Source organism: Phyllostomus discolor, chromosome 5, assembly GCF_004126475.2.
Source record: "Phyllostomus discolor isolate MPI-MPIP mPhyDis1 chromosome 5, mPhyDis1.pri.v3, whole genome shotgun sequence".
NCBI classification, from domain to species: Eukaryota; Metazoa; Chordata; class Mammalia; order Chiroptera; family Phyllostomidae; genus Phyllostomus; species Phyllostomus discolor.
Genome location: NC_040907.2, coordinates 13,198,645 through 13,210,828, shown reverse-complemented (window position 1 = coordinate 13,210,828; position 12,184 = coordinate 13,198,645). Strand labels below are relative to the sequence as shown.

The following is a 12,184-nucleotide window of genomic DNA, read 5'->3' as shown; positions in this document are numbered from 1 at the left end:
ACATATCACAGATTTTATGTGAATTAATCACTGGATTACATTCCGTTAGGAGATTTACTACTACCATAGAATTTTGCATTTATTGCAGGTATTAATGTACGTCAGCCTTTCTTGTCTGTTTATTTTATACTCATCTGGCTGGACAACTTTTCTACAACCTACCTTGTTTATTACGCCTCATTTGCTCAGCAGATGGGCAGTATTTTGTCTTGTTATACCTTCTTCAGTTGTCCTGGGGCCCAAACTGTATTATACTGTGAACTAGATTTTGAGGGGGAGGGTATTTATCCAGAATCTAAGCTTATGGCTAACTAGATTTCTATTTTTACCCAATGAATCTTTGGGGATTGGGTCATCCAATTATGTTTGTTGAATTAAATCTCTTATGACTGGTTTGCTTTTGTTTTGAGAAATGTTGCTAACCAGGTGGGTGGGTTAAATTGATTGACTTTCCTTTTTCAAATTTAAGAAACTGTCCTTTATTGCAGGATATAACTCTAATTTCTAAGAACTCATGTCACAAGTAAAAGTTAATTATTGCAAGGTTACAAATAATATTCAGATATGTTATATCATTATTATTAACATGACATGAAACTAGGCCTGGCTGGTGTAGCTCAGTGGATTGAGTACCAGCCTGCGAACCAAAGGGTCGCAGTTGAATTCCCAGTCAGGGCACAGGTCCCCAGTGGGGAGCACATGGGAGACAACCACACATCGATGCTTCTCTCCCTCGATTTCTCCTCTCTTCCCCTCTCTCTAAAAATAAGTAAATAAAATCTTATAAAATGAAATGAAATGAAACTAAATTAGAAATATGGTTAAGAAGTTAGAGTGGAGGACACTGTAGTTATTTTAACAATGAGACAGCAGTAAAATGACTGAGTGAAATACTTTCCTGATTTCGGAAATAAACTTCAGTAGTTCTCTGCTAATCGTGGGTATTACACAGGCAGCCCTGAAGTCACCCAGTGAGTAAAAGTACCCCCGTGTGAGAGCACTAGGCGTGCATCCATAGTGCGCGTGGAACCCTTGTGAAGTGTGTGTGTGTTTGTATCACTGTTTCCTTCGTTCTCTCCCACTTCCATACCACTTCCATAGAGAGGAAGCGTTGTTTGGTAGGTTTTCTTTTCTTTCTTTCTTTCTTTCTTTTTTTTTTTTTAGGAAACCACTTTAAAATTTTAATTGCCTTGGAGTTCTTTAAAAAAAAAATCAGGTCATAGAAATCTACCTTAATCCTTTTTTGGGCTACCCTATATTTCACATAATGATGTACTAATATATTAGGGTTTGGTAATCCAGTTAATGTTTTTTAATCCTTCCCCTAGGACATGGTTTTATTTATTTTTTTAAGATTCTGTTTATTCATTTTTAGAGAGAGGAGAAGGGAGGGGGAAAGAGTGAGGGAGAGAAACTTTGATGTGAGAGAGAAATCTTGATCAGTTGCCTCTTGAACCCACCCACCCCAGCCAGGGACCGAACCCGCAACCTAGGCATGTGCCCTGGCGGGGTGTGGGACCCTACGCCTTCAGTTTACAGGGTGGTGCTCGAAGCAACTGAGCCACACCGACCAGGGCCCAATTAATGTTTTTTAAAAATCCCCTAATTGTGTCTGAGGGTAGGCACGTTGGAGTAAGTTTTTATAGCCTCAGAGGAAATGTAAGTTAATAGCCTACTCAAAAAGAAAGTTAATTTTTACATTGTGACCTATTTTTCTCTGATATTAAGTTTATTAAAGCAAAGTAACATTTTGGGGGGATTATTCAAAGCTCAATACAAAGTAAAGGGTGGAAGTTAAGAAGATGTACAGCTAGGGTTTAGAGGTGATGGGGTTTGAATGAGACAGACCTGGGGTCATTACCCAGCTTCATTATTCAGCAGCTCTGGTGACCCTGGGTGTGTTCATTTCTCTCATTCTCGGCTTGTTTATTATGTAAAACACACGAAGCAAAGAAGGATGGTACTGTATTTAGAAAGTCCCTGGCTTCATTACTCTTAATTAAACATGGAGCTACCTGGCTAGCGGGGGTAGAAACAAATGGCTTTGGAAACTTAAACATGGTTTTCTGGGTAATGACCCATATAGGTGCGCGAGTACGGTTCATTAGTTTATCTGTTGGGAACAGCTGAAACAATGAAAGCTAGAGCCACAGAGTGAGAGCTGGAGTCGGGGAGAAAAGCGCCGGTTAGCCTGATGTAGGTGTGTCAACAGAGTAGACCAAGGGGGGCTGCTGAGCTTGCAGGTCCCTGCCATCTGGTCGTTCCCGTGACCTTCTGGGAAGAGGAAGGGTGGTGGTGACGGGTACTGGTTTTCTTCTCTTTGGGGATTTTTATGTATCCACAGGAATTGGGGGTAACAGCTGTAGCAAACCAATTGGATCCCGCCTGGAGATCTCCAGTTCGGTAGATTGCTTTATTACTTAACTTCGAGTCCATAACTTACGAGAATGGACCTGAGAGTGCTGGGCACCACCTTAAAAATGGACCATTTTAATTCAGGGTGATTTCAGTAAAGTAAAACAATGAAATGGGAGAAAATACAGTCTGCAGGAAATTGTGGCATGTGAGTGCGGGGAGGGGGGGTGAAACGCAGTTCAGCAGCCCCTGCCTCCATGCAGAGACACCGGGATCCCTGGAGGCCCTTCCACTGGCGGGAAGAAAGATAGGACACTCTAGTCTCGCACATTTGTGTTTACCTCCTGGTTTTTCAGCCACAGACCTGGATAAAGGACATAAAGGAATGGCTCTTTTAGAATTAGATGAAATTTTTTTTTTTTTAAAAAATTAGAGGTTTTGAAACTAAGTGAAGAGAATTGAACACTTTAGAAAAGAAGAAAGAATACGTTTCTTATGTTTAAGAAATAGGAAATACATTTTTGCAGACTATATGTTGACTTTAGCTTTTATTTATTAATTTTTAATTATTTTTTTTTAACTCAGGGGAGTTGTGCATATCTGAAAACGAAAGAAGGCTTGTTTCTAAAGAGGCCTGGAGCAAACTGCAGCAGTACTTCCCAAAGGCTCCTGAGTTCCCCAGTTACAAGGAATGCTGTTCGCAGTGCAAGGTACCGAGCGCCGAGCTGGCTGTGCTGGAAGGGCGTGCCCCTCCCTGCACTGACTCCCCTGGGACTTAACCTTGCTCTTCTGGTGGGGGTGTCGGGAGGAGGCAAGTCTTGTGCTGTCAGCGGGAGATGGCTGATTGCCTCATTCTCTTTCAGATTTTAGAACGAGAAGGGGAAGAAAATGAAGCCTTACATAAGATGATTGCAAACGAGCAAAAGACTTCTCTCCCGAATTTGTTCCAGGACAAAAACAGACCATGTCTTAGTAACTGGCCAGAGGTATGAGGATCCCCGGCGTGGACAGAGTTCATGTTATTTTTTAAAGACTTCCCCAGTTCCTTCTTTTCTCCCCACATTCCTGATGTACTGTTTCAAAACCACACAGAGCTTCTCTGATTCTCATGTGTTTAGTTTTATTTAATCAGGGGGCTTTACTCCAGCTCTGCTTCTTGGTGGAGGACTGTGCTTCCATTTGATTTATAAAACTTAAACAAGGAAAACCATACTGCATTGGAAAAACATTTTCCCCTAAAGGATTTAGGTTAAGAGTGCAGTAAACTAATGGGTACTTTATGTGACTTTTCTGTCCTAGGATACGGATGTCCTCTACATTGTATCACAGTTCTTTGTGGAAGAGTGGCGGAAATTTGTCAGGTAGAATCCAGAATTTTTCTGTTTCTCCTTTTTTGGGGTTGATTTTAGTATTTTTAAGAATTCATGGACTCTGTTCATGATGCCCTTTCAGTCACTTTTACTAGCATGTACTGAAAGCTTTCTTTTAAATTAAATGAATACTCAAAAAGAAACATATTTCATTACTAATGGCCTTTTAAATATATTTCATTTTAAAATAATTGTCTTAAAAATCTTCTCTTGAGCCATGCAGAAGTGTGTAATGTTGTATTGATCCTCCCCGTCCTATTTGCACGTAGGAAACCTACGAGATGCAGCCCCGTGTCGTCGGTAGGAAACAGCGCTCTTCTGTGTCCCCACGGGGGACTTATGTTTACATTTGCTTCCATGACCAAAGAAGATTCGAAACTGTGAGTTTCTTCTCTTCATGTGGTTTTTCTGTTAGCAAGTTTCTCATCTGACGTGAAGCTATTTTAAGAATTTAGTCCTTTCCTGAGTCATGGGGTTTTTTTTCCCCCCTCTTTTATATGTGTGGTACTAGAGTGAGCACTTGAGAAAAAGAGGAAAGAAGAGAGAGACCGCTACTCCAGTAAAGGCGAGAGGCCGCCTTGCTCTTCGCGTTTCCGCCTCCTCCCTGGGGCCCTGCTTTCTCCTCTCAGGCTGCTGGGTAGCCGTGTCTCTGGGTGGACTTCTTTTCCAGAAGCACATAATCAGCAGGGTCTTGGTTGTAGTTTTTTATATGTAGCCACCAGCCTTCTTCATAAAACAAAGGAGGAAGAGGGCAGTGTGGCACTGAGCTGGAATGCTGGGGTCTTAAAACCAAAGTTTTGTTCCGCTTCTCAAGTGGCTCCGAAAGGGTTCGTCTGTGAAATCCACCCATGATGTTACCGTATTGTCTTCTCACACAATTTTTAAATAACCATAGAAAAGAAAATAGCCTCTGACCTGCCTGTAAACCCTGGAAAGAACATTGAAACACATAAATAAATACTCCTCTGGGATGAAACTAGAGTTAGGGAGTTTATTATCGATATATCAATAGTTTAATGTCAATTAAGGAAGCTTAGGGTATATATATATATATATATATATATATTGTTCTAGGTTCTGTCCCAACTTTTTTCCTCCTGTTGTTGATGTAAATGCGAGGCATCCAGGAAAATGTAATAATAAAACAAATGTGGGCCACCAACCAGTTTAAAAGTTAAACAATTCGAATATAATTGAGGGTCCCTCAGTACTCAGCCTTTCTTCCATTCCTCCTTTTTTCTCTTCATTCCTGACTCTCTCACAGTAACCACTGTCCTGAATTTGATGGTTATCAGTCTTAGAAAATATTTCTTAAAAAAAAACACATAATCATGTTTTGCTTGTTTAGATTAAAAAAATAAATTAGTAGCATCATGGTGTATTTATCCTTCTGGAACTAACTTCTTTTTTCTCAGTTTAGGTTTCTGAGATTTAACCGTGTTGATTCACATAACTCCAGTCCAGTTCTTTTCACTCTTCTGTAGCATTTCCCTGTGAAAAAGAACTACCCTTCCTTGTTGATGATAATGGACCTTCCCCCTCTGATTCCTTTGTACTGGATGCTGGTTTTGCTGATTTGAGTTTAGGAGACTAATGGGTCATGTCAGTTCTCTGAATTTCCATGTGTCTTAAAGCATGTTGTGTTTTTTTGCACAGTATAGCTCTCATATGGCCCAGCGAGTGGCAAATGATACAAAAGCTCTTTGTTGTGGATCATGTAATTAAAATCACGAGAACTGGAGTGGAAGACGAAAATCCTTCAGAAGCACAGTATATTTCCGAGCCTAGTGAGTTTTCATGCAGCTCTTGGTTTGTAATAGTACAAGGCTGACATTGTAAGGGGAAAGAAGAGTATGTCAATACTGTGTTTGCTACCTAAAATTAAAGAATCACGTGGCAGTCCAAACTGATAATACTCCCCAAGTGGGAGCTGTCATATAATCATCTCATTATTTGCATGTTTGTTTATCGATAGTAAATGGGTTTCCTAATTATTGTATTACTATGTGCATAGAACACAATCCAACAATTAATAGAAAACATGAGTAATTGCTTAATGAATACTCAGCTGGTAACTTGGATACGTGTTGTTTAGGTCTTTGGTTCTTGGACAGTAATTCCTCAGCCACTTCTCTGTTACTTTTCTTTAGAACTCTGTCCGGAATGCAGAGAGGGCTTACTGTGTCAGCAGCAGAGGGACCTGCGTGAGTACACTCAAGCCACCATCTACGTCCATAAAGTTGTGGATAATAAAAAGGTACCGGTCCCTCTTGTGGCCTTAGCTGGTACTGATCAAGCTTGTGTGTTTTGTTTTGTTTTGTTTTGTTTTGTTTTTGACTTGCTGTTGGAGTTTCACAGAGGACTGCCAAGGACCATGTTTCTATATTTGTGGAGCTATTTGGTATAAGAAATAAAAGTAGACAGGAATTGAAAATGAATAGCCATGTGATCGTATGTGGATTTAGCCAGTTATTAATGTGATGTACACATGCTTAGTGACTGGCACCTGTATGCCAGGAATGGTTTTACTGCTGGGGATGCAGTGGTGAAGAAGACAGACAGACAGACAGACAGACAAGGTACTGGTCCTCAGTAGTCTTTGTACCTAGTGAGGAAGGTCAAGGATCAACCCATACCTTTATTAACCTGTAATTTGTAAATTAATTTGATTTCTCAGAGGAAGGAGTGTTTTGAAGCTAATTTAGCAGGGGAAAGTGAGAGACCAGTGGAGGTGGAAGTGACAGTGTTAGGTAGGAGGTAGACAGGAAAGGCAGCTTGGATCCAGCCTAGGAAGAGGACTCCAAGCGAAGGGCCGAAGGGGTGAGCCTGATGAGCTCAAGCCATGGGGACAACATCATTGTACCCCAGGCAGCACTGCCCAGTAGCACTTCCGGCAGTGAGAGAAATGTTCTGCAGCCACGCTGGACGCTGTGGTACCACTGAAAGCATGTGGCTGTGGAGCACGTGAATTGTGGCTAGGGTGACTGAGAGAATGAATTTTCAGTTCATTCGAGTTTAGCCACATGTGGCCACTGGGTATCATAGTGGACAGCACTGGTCTAGAGTGAAGCTCCTTCCACGGGGTTGGGATAGTGATAGGATGGCGGGGCCAGATGCTGTTGGACTTTCTGTATCACACCAAGGATTTGGGGTTTTATTCTAAGATACAAGCCACTGGAGAGTTTCAGGCAAGGCTATATGAAATCTGTCCAGAAGGTATCCAGCCGTGTAATATGAACACTGGAGACATTTATTACAGAAGGTACAGGAAACATTGTACACAGGACAGGGACGTCTCAGTCCCTTTCAAAGTAGGCACCTACGGACCGCACACAGTTCTCCCAGTCACCATCAGCTGCCCTGTTGTATTTCCCTAAATCACATTGACAGTCTGAAATCTTGTCCCTTTCAAAGCTGATTTTAATTTTGGGAAAAGTTAGAAGTCTCAGGCTGCCAAATCTGGGCTGTCGAGGGGCTGAGTCACCTGGTTGATTTGATGTTTCACCAAAAAACTCTGCATGCAGAGGCACGAAGCAGGAACCGACGCGTTTTCACAGTGAAGCTGCCAATCACTGGTTGCCCGTAGCTGCGGGCTTCTGAATCATCTGAATAGTTTCTGCAGAGGAACGTTCAGGCTTAATGCGAAATTTGATGTATATTTGTTGCTCTGCTCTCTCATTTTGAATGTAATGTCCAAACGGTACACAGGCTCACTCAACAGCGTCTGCTGCCCCACTGACTAGTACAGTGAGGTTGTCATTGTTCACACAGCCGCACTCCAGTTTGCTCTTCTTGGCAAACCGTCCTTGTTAGATTAATGATGGCTGGACTTTTTCCAGACAGACCTTGTATGGTGTGATCTGACTTGTGATTTAAAAAGGTCATCCTGGCCGTTATGTTTGGGGTTCGTGAGGCCCTAACGGAGAGAAGGAAGGCCCGTTTAGAGCCTCTGGCATTTATCTACAGGGGTAGGTGAGGTGGGCTGGTTCAGGTATCGTTTTAGAGCAGAGGTGCTAAAACTTGGTGGTGGGGTTAGACTTGGAGCATTTCAAAAAATTTATTGTTGGGGGTGACTCTTAGGTAGATCATGGCCCAGATCTCTGGACATCTTTTTAGTTTGATTCCAAGGTTTTTGAAAATAGAATGCATTTTATATGAGTTATCAAGCACACTGTTATCGAGGGCAACTTACAAGTTATGCTGCAAAAGTCTAGGGCTCTGCTTTATAAGTTGAACTAAGTACTTTACTTCCTAAGAATTAAAATGAGATAATTTAAAAATAAATCATTATGTTGTTATATGCAGATTTAGCCAACTAATGAAAGAACAAAGTTAAGGAGCATAAATGTCTCAATTTTTCCCCTTGAAATTTTATTGATTCTTTTATACTTATTAGTATATATATAGGTATCTAGTATAAAATAGTACCCAGTTGAGCTGAGGTTTTATTATTTGAGTATAGTAACAGTATTTCATAGTGCAGAAGAGCCCTTCATTTTCACATTTCGCCTTCTCAGTCCTCGTTTTTTTCACTGAATTTATTCGGGTGACGTCGGATCGTTTTCTCAGTGTTAGGGAATGTTGTAATTCCTGCTGTCTGAACTGTCTGAGACCTTGAAAAGGCCTGACAGTCGGTGTACTGGGGAAAATGTAAAGCACCTTTGAACTTCTGCAAAATAACATCATTGTAAAAGCCCCATGACAATAACTAGCTGTTCAGTAGAAATCGCTTACATTTATGGTGACTGCATTAATACAAGAACACATAAGATAAAAAAACTCACATGTTGAAGGAGGACAGCAGACAGAGCCCTGGGTCTTGACCCTGTGTTTGGGGTGTTGTCCTGCCCTTGATACAGGGGTCCCTCCTCTTGGTGCAGGTGGACAGCCAAAGACCCTTCTGTGGCGTGGCCTCCTAGGGTCTTACTGCTTCTCTTTCTGCTTTTCTGAACGTTCAGGTGATGAAGGATTCGGCTCCAGAGCTGAATGTGAGTAGTTCCGAAACTGAAGAGGATAAGGAAGAAGCTAAACCAGATGGAGAGAAAGATCCTGATTTTAATCAAGTACGTGTTGAAGCGGCTTTTCCTTGTCCCACCCGCTGCTGTTCTGGAAGAGCAGCCCTTGCTGACCCCGGGCGTCTCTCCGTACCCTGTGGGGGGTGCTGGGTCTCCACTCCCCCACTTGTTCTCTTTCTTCGGCTTTGGTGGCACATGGTAGCCACTCTGATTTCTCGTGAAAAGCTGTATACGCCATTATTCCAGAATTAATATAATGTAACAAATTGTTGGCTGGCAGAGAAGATTAAAACAGGACCCATATCTTGGATTGTTGCTTAATCATGGGATCTTTAAGTATGAAAAAATTAACTCACATCACCTCATTATAAATAAAGTAAATAATAGATTTAATAAGGGAGTTTATAGATGAGATATTTTGGTTTCTAATTAGACAAGTGACCAGATCAACATTAGTCTTTTATTTCTGTTAAAATTACCTGTTTTCTCCATATTGCTATGATTTCCCCCCCGTACCTTTATTTGGTTACTCGATTATATTCTGAATGCTCATTGTATTGGAGAAAATTGTCCTAAGAACAGGAAATAATGTGGGAGTATGTTTGGGTTGATGTATAACGTAGATAAGTTTCAGCTTCTCAAAAAGTCAGACCGCTGTGTTCCAGGATGGTCTACAAGTACCTTAAATTCGTGGAATTTCTACTCTTAACTACTTTAGTTGTAACAGATGAGATACGTATTTTCTCCCTTATTGCCAAAGCACAGTACAGTCAAATTACGGCTAGCCCTGTCCCTGAAGGAGTAAGTGTTACAGTGGCCACCTCGGGACCCGCCACAGAGCAGCGCTGCCTGGGCTTGCTGGCCTGTCTGTGCATGCAGGCCCTGTTGCTTCGTTTCTGACACTCACTGAGAAAGTCTGAAAAGCCCCCTTGAACTTGAATGTTGGTCTCCCTGAGCTAAACGTTGCTTGTAGTTTCCCAGCCGGCATAGAGATACGTCAGCATTCGTTTGCCATGGCTGTCGGATCCCATCCAGCATTAACTTGGAAACGCCTACGCAAGATCGAGATTGTGCGCCACCCTGCTGGCAGCGGTCGGCCGCTCTTGTTCAAGGTGTCCCGCCAGATTGGGATTTCAGCCAGCCGGCGCGGGGGGCCCTTGTTTCAGTGCCAGATCAGATCTGTGCATTTTATAGAAACGGGGGTTTTCAGCTTCCAGGGGCTGTTTTCCTGTGGCAAATAATGCCCCTGGTGAACTCTGCGCACACGTATGCTTTCTGTTCCTAGGGGCGGTTTTTGAGATTGCAGAGTCGAGTAACATGTCTGTCGGTAGAAGTTTGCAAACGTATCTTTCTGCCTTGTGCCCTGTTCGTTGTCAGCTTTCTCATGTCCCATCTCCTTCCATGGTCTGTCTTCCGTCTCACAGATCCACAGACATGTCTGCTGTTGCTTTTCTAGTTAATATGTTAAAAATGTGTGTGTGTGTGTGTGTGTGTGTGTGTGTGCGCGTGTGCATGCACATGCCCATCCTGAGGACTTCATTCTCTTGATTGGCTGTCTGCTGGTACCATACTGTTTTAATTATTATCTCTTGGGAGGTATGGTTTAATAATCAGTTAAGAATCTCATCTTTTTTCATTTTTTTATTACCTGTCGTCACCAATTCATTTTCTGTTCTTTTGGAAAACTTGTGAATTAGTTTGTAAAGCTTAATGTGTATGTTCTTATCGTCCTTAGTTTTTCTTACTTCAGGTTTTGCTTTTTAGCCTAAGCAGCATTTAGAAAACTCTTTACATTTTCTAGTGATTTAAATTTTGGGGAAGCTGACTTTTTTGAATATGTACTTTTATTCATTATGGTCATAACCACAGCAATTTAAAAAAGTGAATGTGGAATTATTCTCAGTTGTGGATGACAACAGATTTCACATATACAAACATGATAGAGAATGTTGGGAAACATTGCTTTTTATGCTGTAATTACATTTTATACTTTGTAATTTTCTTCTGTCTTCCTTCTCCTTGTTTGGATGTTGTAATGCTCTAGAATGTTTTAAATAGTTCTTGTCCCACAAAAAAAAAAAATCTCAAGTGTAACCGTCCTTTAGAAAAGAGTAGAGCCCCAGAACGTCGGCCTCCTAAAACCTTTTCTTTGATTTAGGATTACCCTTGAACAACAGTTGGGTTAGGCTGCTGACTGACCCCTTACACAGTCGAAAATTCACATAAAACTTTTGACTCCCCCAAAACTTGCCTAATAACCTCATGTTGACTGGAAGCCTAACCAGTAACATAAGCAGTTGGTTAACACATAGTTTGTGTGTTATGTGTATTATATATGCTGTATTCTTACAATAAAGTAAGCTAGAAAAAAGAAAATGTTATTTAGAAAATCATAAGGAGCCCTGGCTGGTGTGGTTCAGTGGACTGAGTGCCGGCCTGCAAACCAAAGGGTTGCTGGTTCGATTCCCAGTCAGGGCACAGGCCTGGGTTGCGGGCCAGGTCCCCAGTGCAGGCATTCTACAGGCAACCACACAGTGACATTTCTGTCCCTCTCTTTTTCCCTCCCTTCCCCTCTGTCTAAAAATAAATAAATAGGTCTTTTTAAAAAAGAAAAAGAAAATCATAAGGAAGAGGAAATACACTTACTGTATTTATTGAAGGAAATCCACATTTAAGTGGACCTGCACAGTTCAAACCTGCGTTGTTCAAAGGTCAGCTGTGTGTTACAGTATCTCAGTACACAGATAGCTTTTATAATTGCTGTTTCAAATCCCTGTAATAGAAAGTGCATCTCTACTTGTCCTTAATGGAGATGGACAAATCTCCTTTCCTCTTTTCCCTAAGCTAGATCAGCCCAGTTCCTTCGACTTGGACATTATCTACAATTTAGGTTAATAATGCACCCAGTACTGGATATCATTTAGGTAATTGAAAGCCATCTAAAACCAGCGGGCTGGTTTTTGTCAGATAAGTTGGATTTAAATTCTATGGATTTTTTTTTTTAATAATTCTGGGAAAAGCTTTTAGACCCATTTAAAATCAAACATTAAAAAAATATTGCTTAATGCTCAGGGCTTTGTTATTTGGTTATGTTTTGTATTCTGAAGTAAAATTTTATGTTGTGGTAGATATTTTTCCTTATATTCCTAATTGCGGGATCTAGGTTCAGTTTTACCTTTCTTTTCAACAGAGATTGAGAAACATGTTTCATCGACTTTGACATTTTTTGAACTCCCGTTACCTTAACTTTTTCTTACGACTTGGAATCACCCATGTGTCTTTAGACGCCGCACCGGGGCCCACCCAAGGAGCCAGTGGGCGTCACCCCAAACACACGCTCTCCTGTGTTTGTGTCCTGGTCCAGTTCTGCTCCGTAACCTCGGGCCCCGGCGGTCATGAACATGTGGCATCTGTGTCCATAATGGCGTCCACTCTGCTTATGCG

The 12,184-nt window shown here is 41.5% G+C and overlaps 1 protein-coding gene across 4 annotated transcripts in view; it reads left to right on the top strand.

The window, feature by feature from the left end:
- Positions 1–12,184, top strand: part of USP48 (ubiquitin specific peptidase 48) — a 69,013-nt gene that overhangs the window by 45,132 nt on the left and 11,697 nt on the right. For all 4 annotated transcript variants that reach the window (XM_028511404.2, XM_036025483.1, XM_028511405.2 and 1 more), the window contains 7 exons: positions 2,941–3,065; positions 3,219–3,341; positions 3,655–3,716; positions 3,995–4,105; positions 5,382–5,512; positions 5,876–5,982; positions 8,684–8,788. In XM_028511404.2, the coding sequence (XP_028367205.2) occupies positions 2,941–3,065; positions 3,219–3,341; positions 3,655–3,716; positions 3,995–4,105; positions 5,382–5,512; positions 5,876–5,982; positions 8,684–8,788 (764 nt within the window). The remainder of the gene's footprint in view (positions 1–2,940; positions 3,066–3,218; positions 3,342–3,654; positions 3,717–3,994; positions 4,106–5,381; positions 5,513–5,875; positions 5,983–8,683; positions 8,789–12,184) is intronic.